The 12504-nt window shown below is 46.0% G+C and overlaps 1 protein-coding gene across 1 annotated transcript in view; it reads left to right on the forward strand.

Annotated features, from left to right (window-relative positions):
* Positions 1-11251, forward strand: part of EVA1A (eva-1 homolog A, regulator of programmed cell death) — a 204516-nt gene extending 193265 nt beyond the window's left edge. Inside the window, exons 7-8 of the mRNA XM_066180019.1 lie at positions 2163-2351; positions 9761-11251. Of these exons, the coding sequence (XP_066036116.1) occupies positions 2163-2351; positions 9761-10131 (560 nt within the window). The 3' untranslated portion in view covers positions 10132-11251. The remainder of the gene's footprint in view (positions 1-2162; positions 2352-9760) is intronic.
* The last annotated feature ends 1253 nt before the right edge of the window (positions 11252-12504 follow it).

Here is a 12504-nt window from a genome sequence, read left to right on the forward strand (position 1 = left end):
GCTGCTCCACACCCAACAGAGGTGGTGTCCATCTGACATAGGAAGTAGGTATGAGATTATATCCTGGTGGTGGCCTTAATTTTCCTCGATTGTGAAGGGATTTTACATTAACTGTTTCAGAGCCAGACCTCAGTCAGGAGATCTCTCAGGCAGGATTCGTTACCCCCATATAAATGTGTCATTTTTGATGACCTGGGGTGTTCACCTGGCTTCTAGAAGGGTGAGCATTTCCCCTGCATCCATTCTCATACCTGCCATCTCTGCATGGATGTCCGGCTGACCCTGGGGTGTCTTAGATGTCTGTGTATGAGCAAATACCTTGAGCTTTAAATGTCTGCTGTGGGGCGAGCTGAATTTGCTATTGTCACTCTTTGCTATCCATCAGCTAATAGCAGGATTCTCTTGCCTTAGTTTAGATGCATGGTGCTACTTGAGATGCTCTGAAATATCCAAGTTTTACATTCGGTTTTTACCAGTTAAATATTTACCCTGCTTCTGTGGATTTCCTTGGAACGGCGGTAGGGAAAAATCTGAACACTTGTACAGGCAGATTTACCAGACAGGGATGATAAAGGAGCTATTAGAGGGCATGTTAATTTGAATTTAAAAAAAAAATCTGAATTAAAAAAATAGTTGTGAAATGTTGCTATTGATTTCCTGCCAGATGTGCCCTTGGACCTTCTGTGTCCCTTTCTAACAAGGGATCTGCAGTAACCTCTGTTCTGCTAAAGCAAGAGGCTCTTGGGATATTTTACACTTTGGGATATGACACTGCAAGCACTTACGTTTAAACACTTTGCTTGAAGTCCAGTCATTAACACCGTGGCAACCTTGAACATGTGGCTTTCCCAAGGCCATGCAGCTATTCAGTGGCAGAGGTACAGCTGTGCCCACATTCCTTGAGGCTGATCCCTCACAGTGACACCTGGACATCCATCCCTGCTGGTTCTGCTCGAGGCAGATTAGGAGTTTGCATCACTGCACACACATTCCTGCCCTCAGTCCCTCTCCATCCTGTATTACCTGTTCTCTTTGAACACCCCTCACTTTCTGTTATGAAAGCTTCTTTGGGCTGAGCTGCTTCCTGGCACCCGCAGCCGGAAGCTGAACATGATGTCTCGTGCTGCTGGGAAAGGAGATGGATCAGGCAGCCAAGGAACAAAGACCATCTCACATCACAACTCCTGACAGAATGCCTTTGCTTGCATGGCTCTGATGGCACCATTGGAGATGGAGGTGGCAGAGTCCTGAATTTAATACCTGCAGATAAGTGGAAGCCAGGTGCAAGTCTGTGATGTTACAGACTTGCAGAGTGATGCTTGCTTTTTGCCAGAGCTAGACACCCAGAGGAGGGAGCCTGAAAATATATAATAGCTACAGTTAAAAACTCACATGGATGGTGGAGCTGGATCCTGTGCACTGACTTTTTCCTGTGTTGAAAACAATTACTGTTCTGTGAGTAGTGGGGGTGTCTGCCTGCAGATCAAGGTGTGGGGAGCCCTCAACAGTGAGCTGATAAGGTCTGAAAGGGTCTCTTTGAGCCTCCTGGAATGAACTGCCTCCTTAGCTCCAGTCTTCAACAAATAAAATCAAATCATTAACCCATGTTCACTCACCTCTCCAGAGGGGAAATGGTGTCTGGGTGAAACACAATATGAGCAGGCTTCTGAAGGAAGTCATAAACTCAGGTCTGCCCTTCCCCACGAAGGCTGGAGAGAAAGCACGTCTGTTTGCCAGGTGTGGATGGATCACTACAGCACCACATCAGGAAAGGGTTGTGGGCTCTGCCTGTGTTTTCCAGTCCTCCTTACGAGCTTAGCTGAACCCACTGTTGATAAAAGCTCCTTTGATTTACATAAGAGAGAAGAAACCTGATTATATATTTGCTGTAGCATAGGTGGGTGTGTCTAAGTGGTGACACGAAAGAGCAGGAGATGGGGGAGAGCTGATGGAGCCTGGATGCAGATGGGGTATGTGCTCAGCTCAAGCTGCTTGAGAAGATTTAGTTACCCCCCAAAAAGGGGCAAATTTGGGTGGCTCCCTCTCAAGCAGCTCCAGATTTTTGGACTCAGATGCTGACCTGGTAGGAATAAGGCAGGGTAGGGCTGGGTCATGTTCTACATTCTGCATTCCTCATTCCTCATTCCCTTTCTGTGTCAAAGCAGAGAAGAAGAAAGGGAGGTCGACCACTTTTTACCCTGTAGACAACACCCCTGTCCTGCTCCCTGTGGATGAGACAGAACCACCAGCACACAGCAGCAGCAGCAGCAGCAGCAGCATGGAGCCCGTGGGCGTCGGCACGGAGATGGCCCTGCTCAGCAACATCCTGGCAGCCTATGCCTTCATCACAGGTATGTCTGGTACAGGCTCACAGCTCCCTGGGCTTCTGCAAGCTTCTTGTAGACCCTCCTTTCACAGTCACCTGGGGCTAAATCTGCCTCTCTGAACTGTTTGTGTATTTCATTCTTCTCTCAGCGAATTCTCCCTTGAAAGGCCTGACCGGGGCAGCTCTAGCAGGCAGTGTATAACAGAGTTTAGTGTGCACTGCTTTCCACTGGGTCTGCTCTCATCTGGAGTTAAATACAATGCAATCTTACATGTGGTGTTATTCCTAATGCTTCATTTTCCTGGAGATCAAAGCTTGGCTCATTAGGGAGGCATGTTTGTTGTCCTGTAATTTGGAAAATAAGCAGCACTCGAATCGTTTCACTGCTTAAGAGAATTTGGCTTATCTTCAGTAGAAGTGTGCAGATGAAGTAACTTGAGAGTCTACTTAATTGTATATTTAAATCTAGTTTAGAGTAAGATTTCCTTGGATCACAGTTTATCTTTCACCCACGTGTATCTTTCAAGTAACGGGGGGAGCAGTCTTCTAAAAAAAAAAATCACTTTAAAAGGTGAAAGAAAAGTGACAGAACCAGGGGGAAGGCCTTTAAACTGAAAGAGAGTGGGTATAGATTAGACATTAGGAAGAAATTCTTAACTATGAGGATGGTGAGACACTGGCTCAGGTGGCCCAGAGAGGTTGTGGCTGACCCATTCCTGGAAGTGTTCAAGGCTATATTAACAATAACTCCAGAATTTGTGAGCTACTTTTTCATGTCTGCCTGCTAATTCCGTCTTGCTAATTCATTAAACAGTGGTGCCATGCTCTTGCTCTTGCTGAGATGCCATCATGCTGCTAATCCAAGTGTTTGGATTTGAAGCAGCTAACTTAGGTTTTGCACTTTGGAACCACAGAGTAGATTTGTGAGAGTGTTTCTGCATATTATTTAGTGAAGGGTTCTTCTAAAAGAACCATGAAGGGTTATACAAATTTCTGCTCTTCTAAACATCCAGTGCTGGCATCAGGATCCATCTTCTCATGACAGCCCTCAGAGTCAGGCAGATTTATGGAATTAGTAGTGTTCTTCACAAAAGATAGCTGAGCAGGATAAAACAGCTGAACTCTTTTCTTGCTTGGTATCTCCAAGGAAAAGTTAGAAAGATAAGCTTTAAAGGAGTCTTCTGTCTATCCAACTTCTCCCCCCTTACTTACAGCTACCATTTTTTTTAATGAGAATACATACCTACCTTACCATCCCTACTATAAAACAAAATGCTGTTAATATTGTGTTCCCCATCTGAACAGTAATGGGCAGAGAAAGTTGTCGGATTAGAGGTACAGGATAGTTGGGCCTGTGATTCAGGGCTGCTGACAATGCTCCATGGACTTTGCTTCCATTGACCGCAGCAGAGCTCTTTGACTCTATGTTGGTTTTAGGGCACAAGGTCTTGATTCATCCCCATCACAAGGTGTCAGCCTTGGCAGGAGCCTCCAGAGTTTACTGCAGCACAAACAACTTTAACTGTCCTGTTGCTGTGGGATTTGTCTGCCTTGTCTTGTGGTTTCCTTGTGTTCACATCCACTGGATGTCAAATAGGTAAACTCAGACCTCAAAACTTTGGTTTCAAGTGCTGAGTTCAGGACCTGGTTGCTTATGTTTTTCAATGTATCATGGAACCATAAATAATTTGGGTTGGAAGAGACCTTAAAGATCAGCTGGTTCCCATGTTCTTCACCATGCCTGTTAGATGGATTTCAGTCTCAGTGACATATATGTCCAGTTTGTTATTTATTATAAAAAGAATTGATGACTGACCCATAGATTGAAACAGCAGATGTCCTAAACCATCTTTATCTGCTGCATGTAATTTAGCCTTGGCTTTTAGTGGAAATGATGGATTTGTCATGATTTATTTTGTTATATGTGAGTATGGAGATGTTTTAGCTTATGATTTCAAAGACAAACTGTGTCACAGGGCACAAATATAATTTGCATAAACTAGAGCACTGCCAAGCCATCCTTCTTCATATTGCATATTTTGAACAGCAGAGCAGTTGGATTTTTTTTATGCCTGCCTGAGTTTGGGGCCCTGAAGGCGGCTCAAGCCACAGCTGATGTCCATAGAGGATCCATTATAGTGGCTCAGGAGAGGCAGGGCATTGAGCAGCCGGGGAGGGCTGGCTCTGGGTCACACATCTTCTCACTGCTCCTGACCACAGCTCTGAGGCCAAAGAGAAACAGTAGTGCAAGAACTGCTCTGTTCCATGACACTGAAAATGTCCCTCAGGTGCTCTCTGAAGAATGAAAGTGCTGCATTCAGGGCTTCCCTGTGCTGATGAGTTGTCTCAGAATGGGAGTTTGCAAAAGAAATTTGTAAATAGGCTGGAGCAATATAAGAAAAGTGGCTTTTCTCTTGGGGCAGAGGGTGGTGGATACCCTCAGATCCACTGCATGGAAATGGAGCTTTGGGTTTTTGCTATTTCATGGGTAAAGTGCAGGCCTGAAAGGATGATCCTCTCTACTGCCGTTCCTCTCTCCGGGCAGTGGGATGTTTTTTAGCCTGGGGAGAGCATCCACAAATAGTGGAATCCCTTCTGTGCTCAATGGTGTTGACATTTTCAGCACAAAATGGCAGTTTTGGGTGGGCTGCTGCAGGTGAAGAGTCTGCAGGCTCAGTCACTCACACATGCAGAGTCTTGCAGTGCACAGAGAAGTGCCAGTATTAGCAAAAGGCTCTGTGCTCATTTCCACCATCTTTTTGACTGATATTCCCACATAAGAACTGGAAATCTTCAATGAACAACTGACTAGAATAAAATGAAAGCACAGCAGGAAGAAAAAGAGGCCTGTTTGCAGCTATCATGATTACGTATCAGAGCCAGTTAGGTGTCTGTCAGTCTCATTCCAGATTCCAGAACCTATTTCTTCATAAACAAGGAAAAAGTGTGAATAATGTCAACGAGGAATAAAATTAGTAGTTGACCCAACAGATAAATTTTATTTGGAGTTCAGTCTTGCAGAAGACTCATATACCTTTTATTTGAAAGCTGATTTTCTTTGTAGAACTAGGTTTTTAATTAGAGACAATCTCTGCCTACAAACCTCTGATGTGCTATTTGTTGTGGACCTGTTCCAAAACCTGCCTGAGTGTTTGGAAAGACTTCACCAGTCTCAGTGACAGCTGGAACTGTCTTTGCAGTCACAGACTATTAGCAAGACCAGAAACGTCCCTCGTGGTTATATAAATATTAAACATTCAAAATGTATCAGAGCTCTTCCAGTGCCTCCTTTTGGACAGGAGACATCCTAGTTTTGTCACTGCCTTCAGGAGGAAGCAGTTGGAGGGAAACCTCCACAAATTCCTGTTTTATTCTTCTTTCATAAGCAAAGCTTTGCTGCCAAGTTATTAACAAGGGGCTTCCAAAATACAGCCCAGGGGCAATCATTCCAAATTTTAGACTGCTTGGCCGGAGCCTTATTAATAAGGGGCTCCTGGAGAGCTTCCTCTGTTCTATCAGGGGATTTTGGCAGCCTGTGGGGCTGACTGTAAATTCCCTAGAAGATATTGCTCCTACTGTTTGTCTGGCCATGCTTAATGCTGAACTTTTTACTGGGGGCCCTCTGAAATTTTCCTCCCCACTGAGGTTTCGGAATGCATGAAGCCATTACACGAAGCCAGCAGTGTTAATGCCTAGATTGTTTCTTATTTATTGAAACAATTTATTGTAATAGCAATAACAGCCTTGGCCTGGGGCTTTTCCTGAGGAATTAATGGCAGTCTGGGGTGATGCTCCTCAGCTCCTCAGGAAACAAGCTCCGTAATTGCTGCTGGTTTGGTTGAAAAAATAAAATAAAATAAAATAAAATATGTTTTTAATTTTTTTGGCCAGTCTGAGTGCCTAGAAAATGGTGACTTTTGTGTAGAGGGTTATGTAGAGCATATATCTTTTGTCTGCATGGGCTAATTGCAGGCTTGAATCAGTGACGTTTTTATCAATGTTTTCAACCCAGAGAGAAATACAAGGAAGGGGAGATGTAGCCCCAGCCAAAGAGACTGGCAGAAATTGGGTCCTGCTGGAAGCTCTGAGCTGTCATCCACAGATTGGAAGAAAAAGCTTCAGTGGTCAAAATCCATGTTTTAATGAGTGTGTACACGCATACACATACAAGAATGCATATCAAAATTGTGCTAACTCCTGCTATTCACATCCATATGCTTTTAAAGAACTTTTCTTCAAGTATATTGAGTATTTTAAGGAGCTTCACTGTTGGTATGATGAATCTGGGCCACCTTTGAGCTTTTGGAAGGTGCTGAGCATCCATTTGCTGAAGAAGGTGCCTGGTTTTGGTCTTTACAAGTAGAACATGCAATGGGGTAGGCTCTCAAAATCACTAATCATCCATCAAACCCCCAAATCTAGGCTATTGCTGACTTGGCTACTTCAAGTGAGAAAAAGCAGAGCAGAGACTTTTTAGCTTAAGTTGCTCTTTCTGCTGTGGAAAAAAAAGAGATGCTGCCGTGCAAGTGGATTGTACATACAATAAATGCCAAGAGTGCAGTTGAACACAGGGTTACAGCTCCGTGAGGAAGTCCAGACAGTGTCTCAGATGTTGACAGAGTAGCTGTAGGAGCTCATAAATGCCACTGGAGCCCAAAAATTCAATTACAGCTCTTGCACTGCATGAAGGGCTGTATGGATGAGCACAAGCAGGGGAAGAAAAATGGATGCTTAAGTAGCAATGGAGGTAAAATCATGAACTGGATACAGCAGCATGGAAAAAGGAGTGTGGAGGAGAAAGGAAAAGTAGGACATGAGAAAAATCGGGGGCAGAGAGTCCACATGTGTCTGTGTCTCAGGCTCCAATCTATGTTTTTTTTATGTGTGGCTCTAAAGGAGCGAGCAGTGGAACTAATGCAACCAAATCAAGCCCATGTGTGTGCAGAATGTGGTGCTCAGGGAAGAGTGCATGGCATCCTCTCAGCCAGGCAGAGCCAAGGCAGACTGCACCCAGTGCCTTCCAGTACAAACACCCCAGTTCTGCTCAACTGCTCACACTCCCATGATCCAGGTGTCCCCAGAGCCCTTCTTAGGGCTACCTGCAAAAGGAGCTGGGTGATTATTGTCCTCAGTTAAATTGCACATGGAAGTTAAGGTGTTATCAGGCAGGGTCTCTGCTTTTCCTGTTTCTTTTTTTCTTTACTGTTCACATGGGACTGGATGGGCAGCAGCAACTTTTGCTTTTTCCTCCTACTGCACAAAGGAGGCTGCAGTTTTGAGTCTTGACCCTTGAATTCACAGTAGCCATTGCCTTCGTGGAGGCAGGATTTCACTCAGCCAGGCTGCTGCAGGTGCCATTGGCACATTCTCCTTGCCTGCTCTGGTATCTTCTCCCTTACCTTTGGAATTGTGCTGTCTCGCTTTTGTCAAAATATCTTAGTTTAAAGCCTGTGGCTTTGGTCTCACTTGATCTTCCAGCTACTGCTGCATTTCACAGAGTTGTTTGGTTGGAAGATACCTTACAGACCATCTAAAGACCTAAAGACCATCAGTTCTAAGCCCCCTGTCATGAGCCCACTGGCACATTCAGTTTAGTGTCCTGCCTGTTCTTTGCCTTACAGCTGAGTTTGCAGGAGGCTGGTGCACCTCTTTCTTTTTTTGGACTTATCTGCTGCACTTTCCTCATCTTCCTTTGTCCTATCTTCAGCCTGATTTTTCCCCAAGTCATCCACACCAACCACTCTTGGATCAGTCTATAATGATTTATTAGCCAATTTTCAGACTATCTTGACATCTTCTTCCACCTTGGCTCATCAGTCACCTTTGAGATTCATTTGGGAGAGAAGTGAAGAGCACAAAGGCATTTAATCTCTGTAACTGTTTCATGAGCACCTCCAGGCACTGAGCTACACGCTGCCCAGAACAGCACAAGCCAGTGTTTGGGCTCTGACCACAGACTCAGAGAATAATTTGGGTTGGAAGAGGCCTCTGCAGGTCACCAGGTCCAATTCCCTGCTCAGAACATGGCTAACTTCAACTTTAGAGCCAGCTTTGAAATTAGAACAGGGTCTTGCCCTGTTCAGTTTTGAGCATCTCCAAATAGTTTCCAGTTCACCTTTTACAAACTTTGCTTTAGGAGATTGGCTGGAAAGGGCACTTCTAAAAGCACTGTGCAGGGAAGTGAAGCCTTTTAGCAACAGAGATTTTTTTGGGGCCAAATGTCAGGGTCTCAGCTGACGGAAGCTGTTATGAATCCATCACTGGGTTCAAGGGAATAAAACTCATCTGAGGAACTGACACCCAGCAGACACTGCAGAGTAGAGCTGGCCTTGACACTTCTGCTCAGTTCACCTTTACCCATTTAGTGTACCAATAAACCAGGATGATTCAGCCCAGGGGAATGGCAGTAACAACATTTATCATAATTACACTTCTAAGTAGTCCCATGAACCAAAAAAAAAAAAAAAAAAAAAAAAAAAAAAAAAAAAAAAAAAAGAAAAGAAAAAAGAGAAAAGAAAAAAAAGGAGGTGGTAAATAAACAAGATGATCTAATTTGAAAGGTATTGTGGATGCTTTGGAGTCTTGTTATATCACCTCAGAAATGTGGCTGTGCAGGACACATCCTGTTGGTCCACTGACTCCAGCTCTGCCTGTGGAGCACAGGTAGATATTTTGGTGGTCTGGGCGGGGAGCCAGCACTCTTGCCTTAGATAAGCAAATGAAGTCTATGAATAAATAATGTGCATTTTTGCCATGCTGCCAAGCCTCCCATTTCAGCTGGGCCACAGCACAGGGCATATAAAGTTTTGTAATCATCTTTATGCCTGGTTTGAAGGCAGTGGATGCAACAGCAAGATGCACTTACCTGCAGCTGGCTGTGCAGCACCCTGGTGTCAACCCCGTGGGAATCAGACTTAGTTCTGTGGGCTGCTCCCTTCCCTTCCCTTCCCTTCCCTTCCCTTCCCTTCCCTTCCCTTCCCTTCCCTTCCCTTCCCTTCCCTTCCCTTCCCTTCCCTTCCCTTCCCTTCCCTTCCCTTCCCTTCCCTTCCCTTCCCTTCCCTTCCCTTCCCTTCCCTTCCCTTCCCTTCCCTCCCCTCCCCTCCCCTCCCCTCCCCTCCCCTCCCCTCCCCTCCCCTCCCCTCCCCTCCCCTCCCCTCCCCTCCCCTCCCCTCCCCTCCCCTCCCCTCCCCTCCCCTCCCCTCCCCTCCCCTCCCCAAAACACAAGTGCAGCAAACCCGCATTCCGCATGAGGGCAAATGCCTTGGCAGCAAACCCACGGTGTAAATTCCTGATTGCCCTGGGGGGAGGAGACAGAGGAGGGCACGAAGTAAAAGCAGCCACTGGAAACTCGGCCCCTCCAGAAACTCTGAGGGGCCGTGTGCGTTCTGTTCTTTGAAGAGTTTTTTTCCTCCATCGTTTCCTTTCTCCTTGCAGAAAATCCCGAGCGGGCTGCCCTGTATTTCGTGTCCGGAGTGTGCATTGGACTGGTGCTGACCCTGCTGGCCCTGGTGCTGAGGGTGTCCTGCCGCACGGACTGCAAGCGCTCCTCCTCCAAAAAACCTCCTCGGGAGCGGGAGAGCGACAGCGACAGCAGCGACAGCGACGACGACTCGGACACCACGTCGGACCTGTCTGCCCGCCGGCACCGCCGGTTCGAGAGGACTTTGAACATGAACGTGTTCACCTCGGCGGAGGAGCTGGAGCGGGCGCAGCGGCTGGAGGAGCGGGAGCGCATCATCCGCGAGATCTGGATGAACGGGCAGCCCGACATCCCGGGCACCAGGAGCCTCAACCGCTACTACTGAGCCCTGATGGGGCTCCAGCACTCCTGCCCTGCTCCCCGGGGCTGCCCCACGCCTCAGAGAGGAGAGGGAGGGAACAGTAGGACATGGGTGTCTCCCTTTTCCCATCAGGTGTGCCACCTGGAGCGGTGTGGATGGACAGCGGTGAAGTTTTCCCCATCTCTCTCTCTCTCTCTCTCCCTGACATATTGATATCACCCCTCTTCCCGGACACTTTCTGGTTCCCGAGAAGTGATTGCCAACTCCATTTCTGAGTAGCAGGCAGAGAGGAGACAATGGCAGCTCCCCCATGTGGGGTATGGCACTGGGCACACCGTGGTGTGAGTGCTCCTGTCTTGGCTGGACAGGGAGGCTGTCCAGGATTTGGTCTCCATTTAGGGTTTTTTGATTTCCCTTTCCTGAGGACTGTGGGAGAATTGTGAAAATTACAACTCTGGAAAGATGATTTGGGAAGGGAGGGGGAGGTGCATCCTGACCGATTGTCTTGTGACTTCAGAAGCCATGAGATTAACCTAATTAAAACCCAACAGCAAATAGGACTTGTTAAGAACTGGGGGATGGGAGGGAGGGGGATTCTTCCATCGTGAAATCATCTCGGTGCTTGGATGTTTGCCATCGTGTATTCAGTTATTTATGGCTGTCTTTTCATCTTCCTTTTCAATGGGAACATTTAGGTTTTTTACTGACACCTCAGGGATAAAATCCTATTATTTTTTTGAGTCTGCTCTCCCTGCTGGCCCCTGTCAAACACAACCCAACCCATCTCCAACAGTGAAATTCTGGTAATATAAGAGATGTGTCAGTGACTAGTGAGAAGTTAACAACCTCAAAGAGGTTGAAAAAGGTTTTCTTTTTGTTTTGTTTAAAATATATATATATATATATTTGAAGATGCTGCACAGGAATGTGCCTTATTCTTTTTTTTTTTTTTTTTTTTTGGTTGTTGTTGTTAAACTACAGTTTTCCTATGGATAGCAATGCACAATGTTTTATATATTTTATTAAAAAAAATAAAATTATAAAAAGTCTGTGTTTACCAGAGGAAATCCAACGCAGAAGAAGCCATGTCTGACAACAAAATGGGTAATAAATGCTAAATAAACTCTGGTTTGCTTCAATACAATTGAATTTGCATTCTCACTTTTGGCATAGGTGTTGCTTGAGGGAGATCTTTTGTAGAGTAGCACAGCAATCAAGGCTGATGTTTTCTGCATGCAGGGAACTGACAGAACCTCTTTTTTTTAACTGCACCCCATCTATCAACTTCTGTGGTGCACATAGGCAGGAGAGCTGAGCAATGGGTTGGTTACTCAAGGGGCCCCTCAAAGTGATTTCATGATGCTTTGAGTCTGTCCCCCATACACACATTATACCTGGGCCAGAAGCAAATGTTAAATGAACTTAAAACCAAAAAAACCCATGAAATAAAAGCTGCAATGTTTTAGTGCTTCTTCAGTTGTCCCCTGGAGTTTTCAATGAGGAATCACCACCCTCTTCACTCCCCATGCAGCAGTTCATATCACCTCAGTTGAAGAGCTTGGTGTTTCTCAAGTCTGCACAGCAAAGCTGTAAGTCTGCATGGCTTTGGGGTCTGCTCCTCTGTCATTTAGGCATGGAAATATTATTTCCAGAATCTTAATGGTTTGCAAGGAAAATAAAGGTCTGACTACCCAGAGCTTTTCCCAAGCTTTAAGGAGAGATGGAAATGGGTGGGCCTGCCCACAAGATGACTGAGGATGTTATAAGGAATCATGTGCTGTGCCAACCAGCTTCATGGTGGGGCAGACCCCTGGCACTTGGGGCCTTCTTGGCATCCTTTGGGATCACTGGGGCTTTTCCCTGGATGAGGAGAGCTGCACTGGAACTGCCCACAAATACTTCTCATGGCTCTTGCAGGGTGAGAGCAAAGCTGAGTAGCTGCAGCTGGTGGCACTGGGAATGTCTGAGGTCAGGCTGGCTGGTGAGAGGTGGCTGCAGCTGAGGGGGCAATATGAGCACTGTGGAGTGTTTCCAGGTCTGGTCCTGTGAAGATTTGAGTGGAAAGGCTCAGTATTGAACTGGAATGCAATTTTTGCATCTAATACAGAGAAATAAAGCGGGAGGCAGGTCCCAAGCCCTGATGCATTGCCAGGTGCTTTAGCTGGGATGTCAAACACACTCTGCTGAGGGTGTTGAGGAGCAAAGACAGGGTGAGGTCAGTGGGGTCAGTTCTGTTGGCCATGTGTTTTCCCCTACAATGATACAGTCCCTCAACCTTGGTGATTAAAGGACAGCATGTTTTCAGATTTAGAATGCTGTGTCCTGGAAGATAGCTTCCAAAACTGATTTTAAAAATGTTATAAATGAGTGGATTTGTGTGTATGATTTTCCCAAAGG

This window comes from Chamaea fasciata, unplaced genomic scaffold (genome assembly GCF_029207755.1).
Source record: "Chamaea fasciata isolate MVZ Bird 193981 ecotype frontalis unplaced genomic scaffold, bChaFas1.0.hap1 SCAF_3, whole genome shotgun sequence".
NCBI classification, from domain to species: Eukaryota; Metazoa; Chordata; class Aves; order Passeriformes; family Sylviidae; genus Chamaea; species Chamaea fasciata.